The sequence below is a fragment of the Mus caroli genome, chromosome 15 (genome assembly GCF_900094665.2).
Source record: "Mus caroli chromosome 15, CAROLI_EIJ_v1.1, whole genome shotgun sequence".
NCBI classification, from domain to species: Eukaryota; Metazoa; Chordata; class Mammalia; order Rodentia; family Muridae; genus Mus; species Mus caroli.
The window spans coordinates 92180610-92193724 of NC_034584.1; the positions used below are offsets into that span (position 1 = coordinate 92180610).

At 47.4% G+C, this 13115-nt stretch overlaps 1 protein-coding gene across 1 annotated transcript; it reads left to right on the forward strand.

The window, feature by feature from the left end:
* Nucleotides 1-6654: 6654 nt before the first annotated feature.
* On the forward strand, nucleotides 6655-7587 carry LOC110310006 (olfactory receptor 11A1-like). Its single transcript, XM_021182725.1, has one exon. It carries the CDS (start codon nucleotides 6655-6657, stop codon nucleotides 7585-7587), a length of 933 nt encoding a protein of 310 aa, XP_021038384.1.
* Nucleotides 7588-13115: the final 5528 nt, after the last annotated feature.

Here is a 13115-nt window from a genome sequence, read left to right on the forward strand (position 1 = left end):
TGTAGACCAGGCTGGCCTCGAACTCAGAAATCCGCCTGCCTCTGCCTCCCGAGTGCTGGGATTAAAGGCGTGCGCCACCACGCCCGGCTGAGGGTGGGCTTTGAGGTTTCAGATGCTCAAGCCAAATCCAGTGTTACCCTCTCTTCCTCTGTCTGCCTCCAGATGTAGAACTCTCAGCGCCATGTCTGCCTGCGTGTTGCCCTGCTTCCTGCCACGATGACAATGGACTTAAACCTCTGAACTGTAAGCCAGCCCCAGTTAGTTTTCCTTTATAAGAGTTGCTGTGGTCACGCAGGAATAGAAACCCTAACTTAGACATCAAGTGTCAGTTTCTAGTACTGCAGATGTGATCCTGGATCCCAGTTGGAGTACATGGTACATGGATTGTGTGCGTTCTTAGCCATCTCTACCTACCCCCTGTTCCTGTCATAAAGCGGGCCAGTGCAGCAGTCTTGGATGCAACTGGTAGTGTGCGCCTCGCTGCTTTCCCTTCCCAGGAAGAAGTCGGGAGTTGGAAGTTTCCTGATCCTTGAGAAGGGTAAGACAATGCTACAAATTTCCTAATAGATTCTAATAGTGTTAACTTCAAACTAACTGGAGGTGCACAAACCTGTTCTGCCTCGATTTCTCACAGTGGAAATTGGACTACATCATTATATAATTACAGGCTACATAATTTAATGTTAAATCTGCACTGAAACGGAGGAAGAGGTCTGTGGAACCTGTCTACCATCTTTCTGATCCTCTTGGGGTGTTTTTTGTTTGGTTGGTTGGTTTTTTGGTTTTTGTTTTTGTTTTTTTTTTTTTATTTTGGTTTTGTTTTTTTGGGTTTTGGTTTTGGTTTGGTTTGGGTTTTTTTTGTTTGTTTGTTTTTGTTTTTGTTTTTTTGTTTTGTTTTGGTTTTTGGTTTTTCGAGACAGGGTTTCTCTGTGTAACCCTGGCTGTCCTGGAACTCACTTTGTAGACCAGGCGAGCCTCAAACTCAGAAATCCGCCTGCCTCTGCCTCCCGAGTGCTGGGATTAAAGGCGTGCGCCACCACACCTGGCTGATCCTCTTGTTTTAATCCTCCGGTTAGTGATCACAGGCATGTCTCTCTTAGCACTAATCATTTTACTGGGTGTTGTGTAGAACGGATGTTGTGCATTGAATGTCTAGACTCTGATGAGAGGAAGAGTTCCGGCATTGTACTAGTAGCTAGTTAACTAGTTAATAGACTAGTAATTGGATGTAATTCATATTGAAATTTAGTTTAATTGTTTTAAGTTTTGCTAGAACACGTCTTTGATGGTATACCCTCAATCCCAGCACTCAAGAGGGGGAACTAGGCAGAGCTCTGTGAACTTGAACTTAGCCTGGTCTCCACAGCAAGTTCCAGGCCAACCAGAGGCTACAATGAAGGTCTGTAAAAAATCCATTCATTCATTTAAAAAATAAAAAAACTAGGGGACTGGAGAGATGGCTCAGCGGTTAAGAGCACTGACTGTTCATCCAGAGGTCCTGAGTTCAATTCCCAGCAACCACATGGTGGCTCATGGCCATCTGTAATGGGATCCGATGCTCTCTCCTGGTGTGTCTGAAGACAGCTACAGAGTAGTACTCATATACACAAAATAAATAAATCTTAAAAAAAAAAAAAAAAAAAACTAGAGCATTTTCCTCTTAGAATAATGTATCCCCGTGGGTTGTCTGAGGTGTTTATGAGTTGCTCTCAGTTTTCAGTGAAATTTCTCCATTCTTGTTGGCTAGAACTCAAATACCTTCCCCCGTTTCCCAAGTTTCAGTAGTTACATTGCAGCTCTCAGTGAAATTTCTCCATTCTTGCTGGCTAGAACTCAAATACCTTCCCCCGTTTCCCAAGTTTCAGTAGTTACATTGCAGCTCTTAGTAACATCCAATGTTCCCTTATACAGATTTTTAGATTTCTCTCTGTGTATACCTCCTCTTCTACCCTATAGATTCAAACAGCCCCCCTGCCGCCGCCCCCCACCCACCCACCCTACCCTCACCCTACCCACACCCCCGCTTCCCAAACTCTGTTCTCCTCAGTGTGGCCAGACTGCCCTGCTTCCGTCCTCCCACATCCCAGGCCTAGAAAGTATTCCAGGCAGACACTGGGCTTGATGGCGGTGCTAGCCTGGTTACTCCCTTCTTGGAGACACTGCAACCCTCGTCCGTGCTGCTCCACAGCTGAGAGCAGATGTTTCATGTCTTCTGTGCATTCTATAGTCCTTCATATCAGGAAGGTTGCTACAAGACCCATCAATTTCCCCCAGCACAGGTAGAATTTGCAGTCCTTTGTAACTTAAAAAAAAAATCATTTACTCATGTTTATTTTTCTCTTAATCTATCAAAGTAAACAGGTTATCTTCAGAATTCTGTAGCCATTTCCTCTACCGTCTTCCCTGATAAAAGACAAACCAAGACTGGGCTCCTAACCCATGCCAGACTGTTGACACAACCCTTGTGGGCACACCCATACTGACCCATGCCAAGGATGCAAGAGCAAATCAGAGCACACCTCCCAGTTCCTCTTAAGGCTCATTCTGAGAACTGATTTGTCACCAAACAACTTAATGTGTGCTTAACTTTATGTGAGGCATAAAATATTTGATAAATACTGACTTTAATTGTAGCTTTTAATTTATTTACTGTGTGCATATGTGTCTGTATGTGTGCCTATGTGTGTATGTGTCTGTGTGTGTATCTTTCCATCTATCTATCTATCTATCTATCTATCTATCTATCTATCTATCTATCATGTGTGGGACTCTGTGTATATGTGTCTGTGTGTTTGTATGTACCTCTGGCTGTATGAGTCTATGTGTGTGTGTGTCTGTATGAGTGTCTCTGTGAGAATCTCTTTATCCATTTTTCTATCCATCCATCCATCCGTCTGTCTGTCTATGTGTGCCTCTGTGTGTATATGTCTGTGTAAGTATGTATGCATGTATGTATATGTGTGTGGGGTGTATGTATGTGTGTGTGTGTGTAAATGTTCATGCTGCAGCACTGGTGTGGAGAGAGGTTAGAGAATACTTGTGGGAGTCCATTCTCTCCCTCTACCGTGTAGATTCTGGGAAGTAGACTCAGTTTTTCAGGCTTGGTGGCAAGCACCCTTACCTACTGAGCCATCTCACTGGCCTTCCCATCCTGTCTTGCCCGTCTTTCCAGAGCTCAGACACTGCTGGTTATTGCACTAAACAATGGTCCCTTGAGGGCTAACGCATCCCCTAGAATCAAGGCACAGAAGCAACTGCTCCAGCTGGCACCAGCTCCATCTCTGCTCCGAGAAGGTGCTTCCAACCATCACCCAGGAGGGATACCACCCTGCTCTATAAAGGGCAGCAGTGTCTGCAGCAGCACAGAGAACAGGGACGTCAGTCTTTTGTAAGCCCGCCTGGGGCTGGGGGAGGCTGGGATGTGGAGCCTTCATGAGAGAGAAGCAGGAAGTCCCGGGAGTTATCTGCTGGCAGAAGAATTGAGTCCCAGGGTAAAGACAACCAGGAGGGCAGCAGTGGTCTCCTCCGAGTGTGAAGAACAGGTCAGCCCATCCCACCACTGAGTCTGAATATCTAGAGTTCACCTGATCCAATACTGCTCTCTGCTCAGAGCAGCCGGGCTCCGACCCAACCTAAACAGACAGAGAAGGGAGTGTGCCATACATGTGCCTTCAGTTCCTGTACTTGTCTATCAGAGTCCAGTGGATGAGGTCTATCTGTGTCAACAAACTAGCAGAGGCCAGAGATGGAAACCCCATCCCCTCTGCTCTGTCTCTGTGTCCTAATTCTGTAGACAGCAGTGGTTGTTCCCAACACAGGTGGGTGCTCAGTCTCCTATCACCACACCCGGGTAGAATTCTCAATCTATATCTGAGCATGTGTAGACTTAAGTCTCTTCCCAGTTCTTTTGAGCCCCTTGATCAGCTGAGGGCAGCTTTTGTGGTCTTCCATTGGTGAACATTTCTACATTCTTCATATGGTCTTCACGTTTAACCCTTCTCACAGCCTAGATCATAATAACCAACAAACAGACATTAACCCCTGTTTTTAAAGATATCTCTCTCTCTCTCTCTCTCTCTCTCTCTCTCTCTCTCTCTCTCTCTGTGTGTGTGTGTGTGTGTGTGTGTGTGTGTGTGTGTGTCCACGGACACGCGCATGCACTCATGCAACTGCCTGGAACTCAAGCTCTAGGGGATCCAATATTTCCAAGGGTCACAGAAATATTGGATCCCTTGGAGCCGAGTTTCCAGGCTGTTGTGAGCCAGCCACCCGACATGGGTGCTCTGAGCCTCCCTCGGGCCCTCTGCAAGAGTTTTGCTCTTAACTCCTGAGCCGGCTCTCCAGCGCCAAATCCTCACCACGTTACACAGACGCTCCCACGTCCGTTCTCATCTTTCCCATCCTTGTTCAAACTCATCACTGTGGCAACCTCGTCCACTTTAAATATGCTTCCGGTCACCTCCCTTTTCATGTTTCAAACTGCAAGGTTTCTTTGAGCTGTAATTCTGTTGCCTGTAATGTTGCTTGCCCTTTGTTTCATATTATCTGAACCTTTATGAATCCTGCGTATTAATCATGTCTACTGACGTTATCGGTAAAATATGGGGAAGGGGGAAAGTTCTAAAACACCTTCTGCATTTTCTATGTAGCTTTCATAAAATTAACATGTCCTTTTCCAGAGCTTTCTCTGACCTACTTCATCCCTGTCTCAGTAAACAACATTATGCAAGGTTTCTCATGGCAAGCATTGCAAAGCCTCTTGGTGATTCTTTAGTGGAGGTCGAAACAAGGTTTCTCTGTGTAGCTCTGACTGTCCTGGAACTCACTCTGTTGTCCAGGCTGGCCCTGAACTCAGAGATCCTCCTGCCTCTGCCTCCTGAGTGCTGGAGCTAAAAGCATGACCACCACCACCACCATTACCACCACCACCACCACCACCACCACCACCGCCACCGCCACCGCCGCCGCCGCCCAGCCACTTGATGATTCTCTAAGAGACAGCTATCCTTTAAAATATGCATTTAAGGGCTTCACCAGGAAGGCCAGGGAAGGTGGCATGCAGGAGGCCACGGTGGGTGGATCTCTGTGACTCTGAGGCCAGGCTGTGTACCTGGGGAGTTTCCGGTCAGCCGAAGTCACAAAGTGAGACTCCGTCTCAAAAGATCAAAAAGAAAAAGATAATTTCCCCAGGACTTACACAGTGCTGCACATTTGTAATCCCAGCACTTGAGAGGCTGAGACAAGAGGACCTCGAGTCTAAGTCTATGGAGTCTACACTAAGTCTGCACTATGGAGTAAGTTCCAGGCAATCCTGAGCTACATAGCAAGACCAAGTCTCGAATTAAACAGCAACAGTGTATCTGTAGATAGCGGTTAAGAGCAACTGTTGCTCTTGCAACAGACCTCACTTCAATTCCAAACATCCATTTAATGCTGCACAAGAATCCACAACTCTAGGCTGGAGAGAGGGCTCAGCAGTTAGAAGCTCTGGCTGTACTTCCAGAGGTCCTGAGTTCAATTCCCAGCAACCACATGGTGGCTCACAACCATCTGTAATGGGATCAGATGCCCTCTTCTGGTGTGTCTGAAGACAGTGACAGTGTACCCACATATATAAAAATAAAAAAAATCTTTAAAAAAAAATAATCCATAACTCCAGTTCCAAGGGATTTCTATGACCCTCTGACCTCAATGAGCACTAGGCACACACAAGACAAATATACATACATACATACATACATACATACATACAAAATAATCAGGCACATATATAAAAACTTTGGAAACAGCAACACTAAAAATATAATAACCTCACCGAGGAGCAGCATTCACTAGTTGGTAAAGGCAGTAGTAACTTTGTATCTAAAACAGTGCTTCTCAACCTTTCTGACACTGCCACCCGACCCTTTAATCCATACAGTTCCTCATGTTGTGCTGACCCCCAACCATAGAATTATTTTTGTTGCTACTTCCAAACTGTAATTTTGCTACTGTTGTGGATTGTAATGTAAACATCTGTGCATGCTGATGGTCTTCAGTGACTCCTGTGAAAGGGATGTTGTTCAACCTGAACCACAGCTGGAGAACCACTAACATAAAGCGTTAGTTCAGGGTACAGACTTGAAGCGTTTGTGGGGGTGGTGGGGGTGGGGGTGGTGTGGTGTGGTGTGTGTGTGGTGTGTGTGTGTGTGTGTGTGTGTGTGTGTGTGTGTGGNGTGTGTGTGTGGCGTGTGGTGTGTGTGTGTGTGTGTGTGTGGAGTGTGTGTGTGGCGTGTGGTGTGTGTGTGTGTGTGTGTGGTGTGTGTGTGGTATATGTTTGTGTGTGTGGTGTGTGTGTGTATGGTGTGTGGTGTGGTGTGTGTGTGTGTGTGTGTGTGTGTCCATCCCCCATCATCCCCCAAAAACGATGCTTGGGAGAAAGCACTATAGAACAGGGTATTATGCAGGAGATTTGGACCCAAGCAAATGGACTCAAACCATAATTCCATCAGAGTCATGTTGGGAATTGGTCCCTCTTAAACTAACAGGAAACAGTAAAGCCTGTCTCTGACACTTGCTAAGATATTGTAAACAGTAAGCCAAGCATCGAGGTGTGGTCCTAGTAGACTTTTGCTCACTAATGGCCGCCTCCCTCTCTTCTGGGCTCAGATCTCCATGAGTGGTGTGATTGAGAACCAGACCAGCTGGCTGACCCTCGTGGGCTTCGGGAAGCTGAAACACCTGGGCTTCCTCCCCTTTGCCCTCTTTCTAGCCATCTATGTGGCAACGGTTGGTGGCAATATCCTCATCGTGCTTGCTGTGGCCTCCAGCCGGACCCTCCACACACCGATGTACTTCTTCCTCTGCCATTTCTCCCTGCTGGAGATCGGCTACACATCCAACATCGTGCCTCGGCTGTTGCAGAGCTTCCTGGAAGGTGGGGACCTCATCTCCTTGGTCGGCTGCCTCACCCAGTTCTACGTGTTTGCCTCTCTGGCTGCAGCCGAGTGTCTCATGCTCTCGGCCATGTCCTATGACCGTTACTTGGCCATTTGCCACCCCCTTCATTACACGGTCCTCATGAGCACCTGGTGCTGTATCCGCCTAGCCACCGGGGCCTGGTTCAGTGGCTTCTTCTTCTCTGCCTTCACTCTGGCCTTGGCAGCCCCTCTGTCCCTCTGTCCCGGCCGCAGGGTGATTGATCACTACTTCTGTGACTTCGCTCCGGTTGTAGGGCTGTTCTGTGGAGAGGTGTGGGTCATGTGGGGGGCTGGCGTGAGCATCTCGGGCTGCCTCACGCTCGCCCCCTTCCTGTTGATCGTCACGTCCTACGTCTTCATCCTGCGGACTGTGCTGAGAATCCCTTCCGGCCACGGGAGGCAGAAAGCCTTCTCCACCTGCTCCTCCCACCTCAGTGTGGTTGCGGTATTCTACGGCACTCTCATCGTGGTCTATGTGGCCCCGACAGAGCACATGCCCGCCTTGCTCCGGAAGGCCTTCTCTGTCTTCTACACAGTGCTTACCCCCATGCTCAACCCTATCATCTACAGTCTCAAGAATCAAGAGGTCAAATGGGCTCTCCGTAGGCTCTGGAGGCAGCTCCTCTGAGGACGTGCCCCCGCTGTACACAGTCAGCTTTTAACTTCTTCTTTGATTTTTTTTTTTTTACCTTAGCCCCTTCCTTAAAGTCAGATGGAGAAAGAAGGCCCTTGTGTTGAAAAGACAAGACAATAGATTGAAAGCAAATTCCTAACCACAGGAGGTGTCTTCAGTTTTCCATTGAGATTTGGGTAAAGATCGCATGCCTCAAACAGGGCCTAAGGCACTTTGGACATTTCATAAACATTCATTTTGAGTGAATTAATACTAAAATGAATGCAGGAAGGAGCTGGGTGGCAGCCCCGTGGGAAATATTTACAGTTTCCTTATTATTTTGTTTATATATGGGTGTTTTGCCTGTGTGCGTGCGCGCATGCGTGTGTGTGTGTGTGCGTGCATGTGTGTGTGTGTGTGTGCGTGCGTGTGTGTGTGTGTGTGTGTCTGTGCACCACACCCATGCCTCTTGCCTGGCACCGTGGAGATCAGAAGAGAGTGCAAATTCCTTAGAACTTGATTTCTAGACAGCTGTGAGCTGCTATTGTGAGACCAAACCAAGAAAAATAGACCTTGCAGGTTAAAGGTTCTGTTTGCAGTTAAGACCGTTAAGAATAAATCCCTAACCAGGTGGTGGTGGTGGCACACATCTTTTATCCCAGAACTCAGCAGGCAGAGGCAGGTGGATCTCTGTGAGCTCCAGGCCAACCTGGTCTATAGAGCTAGTTCCAGGACAGCCAGGACCACACAGAGAAACTGTGTCTTGAAAACAAAAACAAACAAACAAACAAACAAACAAAAAAGGAATACATTTTTGTTTGTCCTATGTTTGTTTGATGGGCCCAATCACACGTGGGCAGAACTACATCCGAGTGTATATCCATGCCCCTGGTTGAACCTGATGGGAAATGCCTTACGGATGTTTCCTTATAAACCTCAACAAAATGTGACTCATTACCACGTCCTGCAAACCCTGGAATGGTCCTGGCCAGAGCCCATGCACCTGGCCAGTATTTAAGTAAAGCTTTCTTCAAATTTGGTTCAAAAATTGTCTTCCATGATTCTCAGGTTTAACACCATGTAAGTGCTAAGAACTGAACTCGGGTCCTCTGGATGAGCAGCCAGTACTCTTAACCAGCAAGCCATCTCTTCGGCCTCTACTTATAGATTCTTAATCCAAGGCTGCTAAGTCTGAGGTTGGAACCAAAGGAAAGGGGAATTAGTATTGTGAACCAGAATTAAGGTAGGGCTTCCTGCAGACTTCAAGTGCTGTCTTGGAGATGAAGGACTAAAGCGCTGAGCCCTAAGTCCCTGGCGGTGCTGGCCAGAGCAGAGGCAGACAGACAGAGGTTTGCCTTGGAAAGCAAAGGGCAGTTAGGAGAGTCAAAAACTCAAACTACTCAAGCCTAGAGCCCAAGAGACCAATTAGGCCACTGCTGGGTGAGTTTCAGTCCCTGTAATTGCTGTTGGACCAATAAATAGTGAAGGAAGGAAGGAAGGAAGGAAGGAAGGAAGGAAGGAAGGAAGGAAGGAAGGAGGCAATTAAATGGGAAAAGAAGGGAAGTTAACCCCAGTAAGATATGACTCTGACTCCTGAAATAGCTCTGCCTCTACCAGAGGTTCTTTGAAGGCTTCTTGAACGGCAAAAGCCAAGGGAACTAGCACGTGCCCTTTGCCCCAGAGGTTTGGGCAGACTGGACAATGTAAAATTGCATCTCTTTAAAAACAAAAATCCAAAACAGTCTCCCAGGCGGTGGTGGTGCACGCCTTTAATCCCAGCACTTGAGAGGCAAAGGCAGGCGGATCTCTGAGTTCGAGGCCAGCCTGGTGTACAGAGTGCGTTCCAGGACAGCCAGGGCTCCACAGAGAAACCCTGTCTCATAAAGGAAACAGACAAAAACAGTCTGAGGTAAGTCTTAATGATAGAGCAAATGCTGAGCATGTATGGACCCCTCAGTTAAACAAACCCACAACACAAAAACATTTCTAGGTTTTTACTTGAACTATATCAATGTGTGTGGGGTTTTACTTCCAAAGTATGATACATGATCCACCAGTGTTGGAATGATCTGAAGTAATTGTTGTCTCTGAGGAGCTGGGGTATAGCCAGATGGCTGTGCTTGCCAATCGTGTGCAAGGCCATAGCTTCAAGCCCCAGTACAAAAACAGTCATTAACTACAAATAAAGACTTCTGAGCAGTCAGACCCAATCTCCCAGTCTAGACAGAGAGCCCAGCCCAGAAGACTGTCCTTAATAAACGGCATGATTGAGTCTCTCTGTAGCAAGAGAGCACCATGCCCAGTAGTGAGGGGATTTCAGTAGCAAAGGCAAGCAGGCAAAGTGGGGAATACAGATGTTCACAGATGTGGACACATGGAACGGAAGGAGGGGGAGGAAGAAATGTATGAGAAAGGGCAAATGACGGTGTCTGAGGCCATCTGAGGGTGTCTGAGGGAGTCTGAGAGGTCTGAGGATGTCTGAGGGTGTCTGAGGATGTCTGAGGGCATCTGAGAGTGAGGGCATCAGAGGGTGTCTGAGGATGTCTGAGGGTATATCTGAGAGTGAGGGCATCGGAGGGTGTCTGAGAGCATCTGAGAGTATCTGAGAGTGTCTGAGGGTGTCTGAGGCCGTCTGAGGGTGTTTGAGGGTGTCTGAGAATGTCTGAGGGCATCTGAGGGAGTCTGAGGGAGTTTGAGGATGCCTGAGGGTGTCTGAGGACATCTGAGACTGTCTGAGGGCATCTGAGGGTGTCTGTGGGCATCTGAGAGGTTTGAGGGCATCTGAGAGTGTCTGAGGGCATAGAGAATCTAGGACAGACAACCTCCCCGCCAGGGTAGAACAGAGGAAAATAATAGAAATTCCTCTATCCAGAAGCTTGCTTGGGAAGTGGGTCAGACCTGAACTGAATAGAAGTATTTGGAAATACTCAAAATGTCTCTGCTAAGACTGGAAATGTCATTTAATGGTAGAGCAATTGCTTAAAATGTGCGCACACACACACACACGCACACACACACATACACACACACACACATACACACACACACACACACACACAACTACCTCTGTGGTATTTATTCTTTGCCTTAAGGTCAAAAGGAAAATCCAGTTGGGTGGTAGTGACACATACCTCTAATCCCATCATTCAGCAGCCAGAGACAGGCTGATCTCTGTGAGTTCTAGGCCAGCCTGGTCTATGTAATGAATTCCAGGACACCTTGCTACATAGTGAGACCCTATCTCAAAAAAAGAGGGAATCCTGTGTTGTATGTGAGTATCCTAGTGTGGTGGTTGTATATACTAGGCCCAGGGAGTGACACTATTCGGAGGTATGACCCCGTTGGAGCGGTGTGTCACTGTGGGTGTGGGCTTTAAGACCCTCATCCCAGCTGCCTGGAAGTCAGTATTCTGCTAGCAGCCTTCAGATGAAGTTGTAGAATTCTCGGCTTCTCTTGCAGCATGCCTGTCTGGATGCTGCCATGTTCCCACCTTCATGATAATAGACTGAACCTCTGAACCTGTAAGCCAGCCCCAATAAAATGTTGTTCTTATAAGACTTGCCTTGGTCATGGTTTCTTATAAGACTTGCCTTGGTCATGGTTTCTGTTCACAGCAATAAAACCCTATCTAAGACACCTAAAAAGAGGACAGGGACAGTGTAAAAGGAACAGAGAAATCCGTGGGTGCAGGGTCCTCCTAAGGGTGCACCCTCTCACTATGCCCAGGACTCTGTTTCTACCCCATGTAAACGTCACTGAGACTCCGGGAGGCTCAGGAGACACAGACATCAACGGCACCAGAAGCCTGGGTCCCAGGGTCAGAACATGGGGCATGGCTACCGTCAGCCACATCGAGAAGATACAAACTTAAGTCCCTTCCTGTGCTCTGCCTGAGGGATCTTTAGATCGATCATCTTCTAGCAAAAGTTAACTCCTTCCTGCCCATGACTTCCTTCCAAGATCGCCTGGAGATTCAGTCCGAGCATCACCCAGGGCCTTTCCTTGACTGCGTCCTTGCAGCATGGAAACGTGGTATATGGCCATCCCCTCCTGAAGCTCAGAATGAATTAGACTGCGGTGACACCAGGAAAATGATGGGTCACCAGAAACTGGACCTGCCTAGAGGTCAAATCCTAGAACCAAGGGTCAGAAGGGCAAAGTAAAGACGTAAAAAGAAGGTGTGCGGGAGACAGAGAACAGGGACACAGCAGGGATACACAGAGAGAGAAGGAGAGACAGGGATGGTGAACAAGATCAGAGAAACAGAAACACGGGAAAAGAGAGGACAAGAGGGAAGGTGCAGAAATCTCCATTCTTCTGCTTGAACCATGTGTTTGTTTTCCTCATGAAAAAGAAGCAGACTGAGGTTTTGGGAGAGGCGGCGGGGGGGGGGGGGGGGGGGGGGGGGTGGTGAAATGACTCAACCTGCTGCCAAGCCTGAAGACTGGAGTTGAATCACAGGGACCCACAAGGCAGAAGGAGAGAACTGACCTTCCTTTGACCTTCACACAACACCACCCGCACATGCACACACATACCACACTCACACATACCACACACACATCACACACTCACACATACCACACACACACATCACACACACAACAAACACATGCATACACATGCACACACACATTAAAAATTAATAGTTTTTTAAGATTTATCTATTTACACATATGAGTGCTCTATTTGCATGCATGCCTATATGACAGAAGAGGACATCAGATCCCATTACAGAGGGTTGTGGGGCACCATGTGGTTGATGGGAATTGAACTCAGGACCTCTGGAAGAGCAGTCAGTGCTCTTAACTATTGAGCTATCTTGTTCCAGCCCGTGTAATTTTTTGTTGTTGTTGTTGTTTTCATTTTTGTTTTGTTTGTAGGTTTGTTTGTTTGTTTCTAAGCAAGGTTTCTCTGTATAACAGCCCTTGGTTGTCCTGGAACTTGCTTTGTAGACCAGACTGGCCTCGAACTTGCAGAGATTCACCTGTTTCTGCCTCTCCAGTGCTGGGATTAAAGGTGTGCGCCACAGTGCTGGACTCCATGTAATAAAGTTTTAACTGTGTTTCTCTCTGTGATTTCTAAAGACTACCACTAGGACTTCCACTCACTCGGCATTCCGAGTTCCTCCTCGGAACAACACACAACTAGCAGCAGCTGAAAAGATGCAGGATGAAAACATTTAAAAGACTCACAAAATGGTTCAAAATAAGATAAACATGTCCATGGGCCACAGTGGAAGAGACATTTAATGAACACCATGGGCTTGCAGGAGCTTTGGCATGCTGGGTTCTAGGATTGAGTGAGTAAAGGTGGCTATAAGTTCAGCTCCCTCAGTTCACAGACACTAAAGCGATCCAGCTGCATTAAGGACAGGAGCCAGGACCTTCCAGATGTGGGAGGTGGTGAGTGGGGTCATTTAAAAACTGTTGTTTCAGAAGTGGATGCTCACAGTCAGCTATTGGATGGATCACAGGGCCCCCAATGGAGGAGCTAGAGAGAGTACCCAAGGAGCTAAAGGGAACTGCAACCCCATAGGTGGA

What these genes read in the sequence shown, in the direction of transcription:
- LOC110310006 (XM_021182725.1), top strand. Translation starts at nt 6,655, where the DNA reads ATGAGTGGTGTGATTGAGAACCAGACCAGCTGGCTGACCCTCGTGGGC.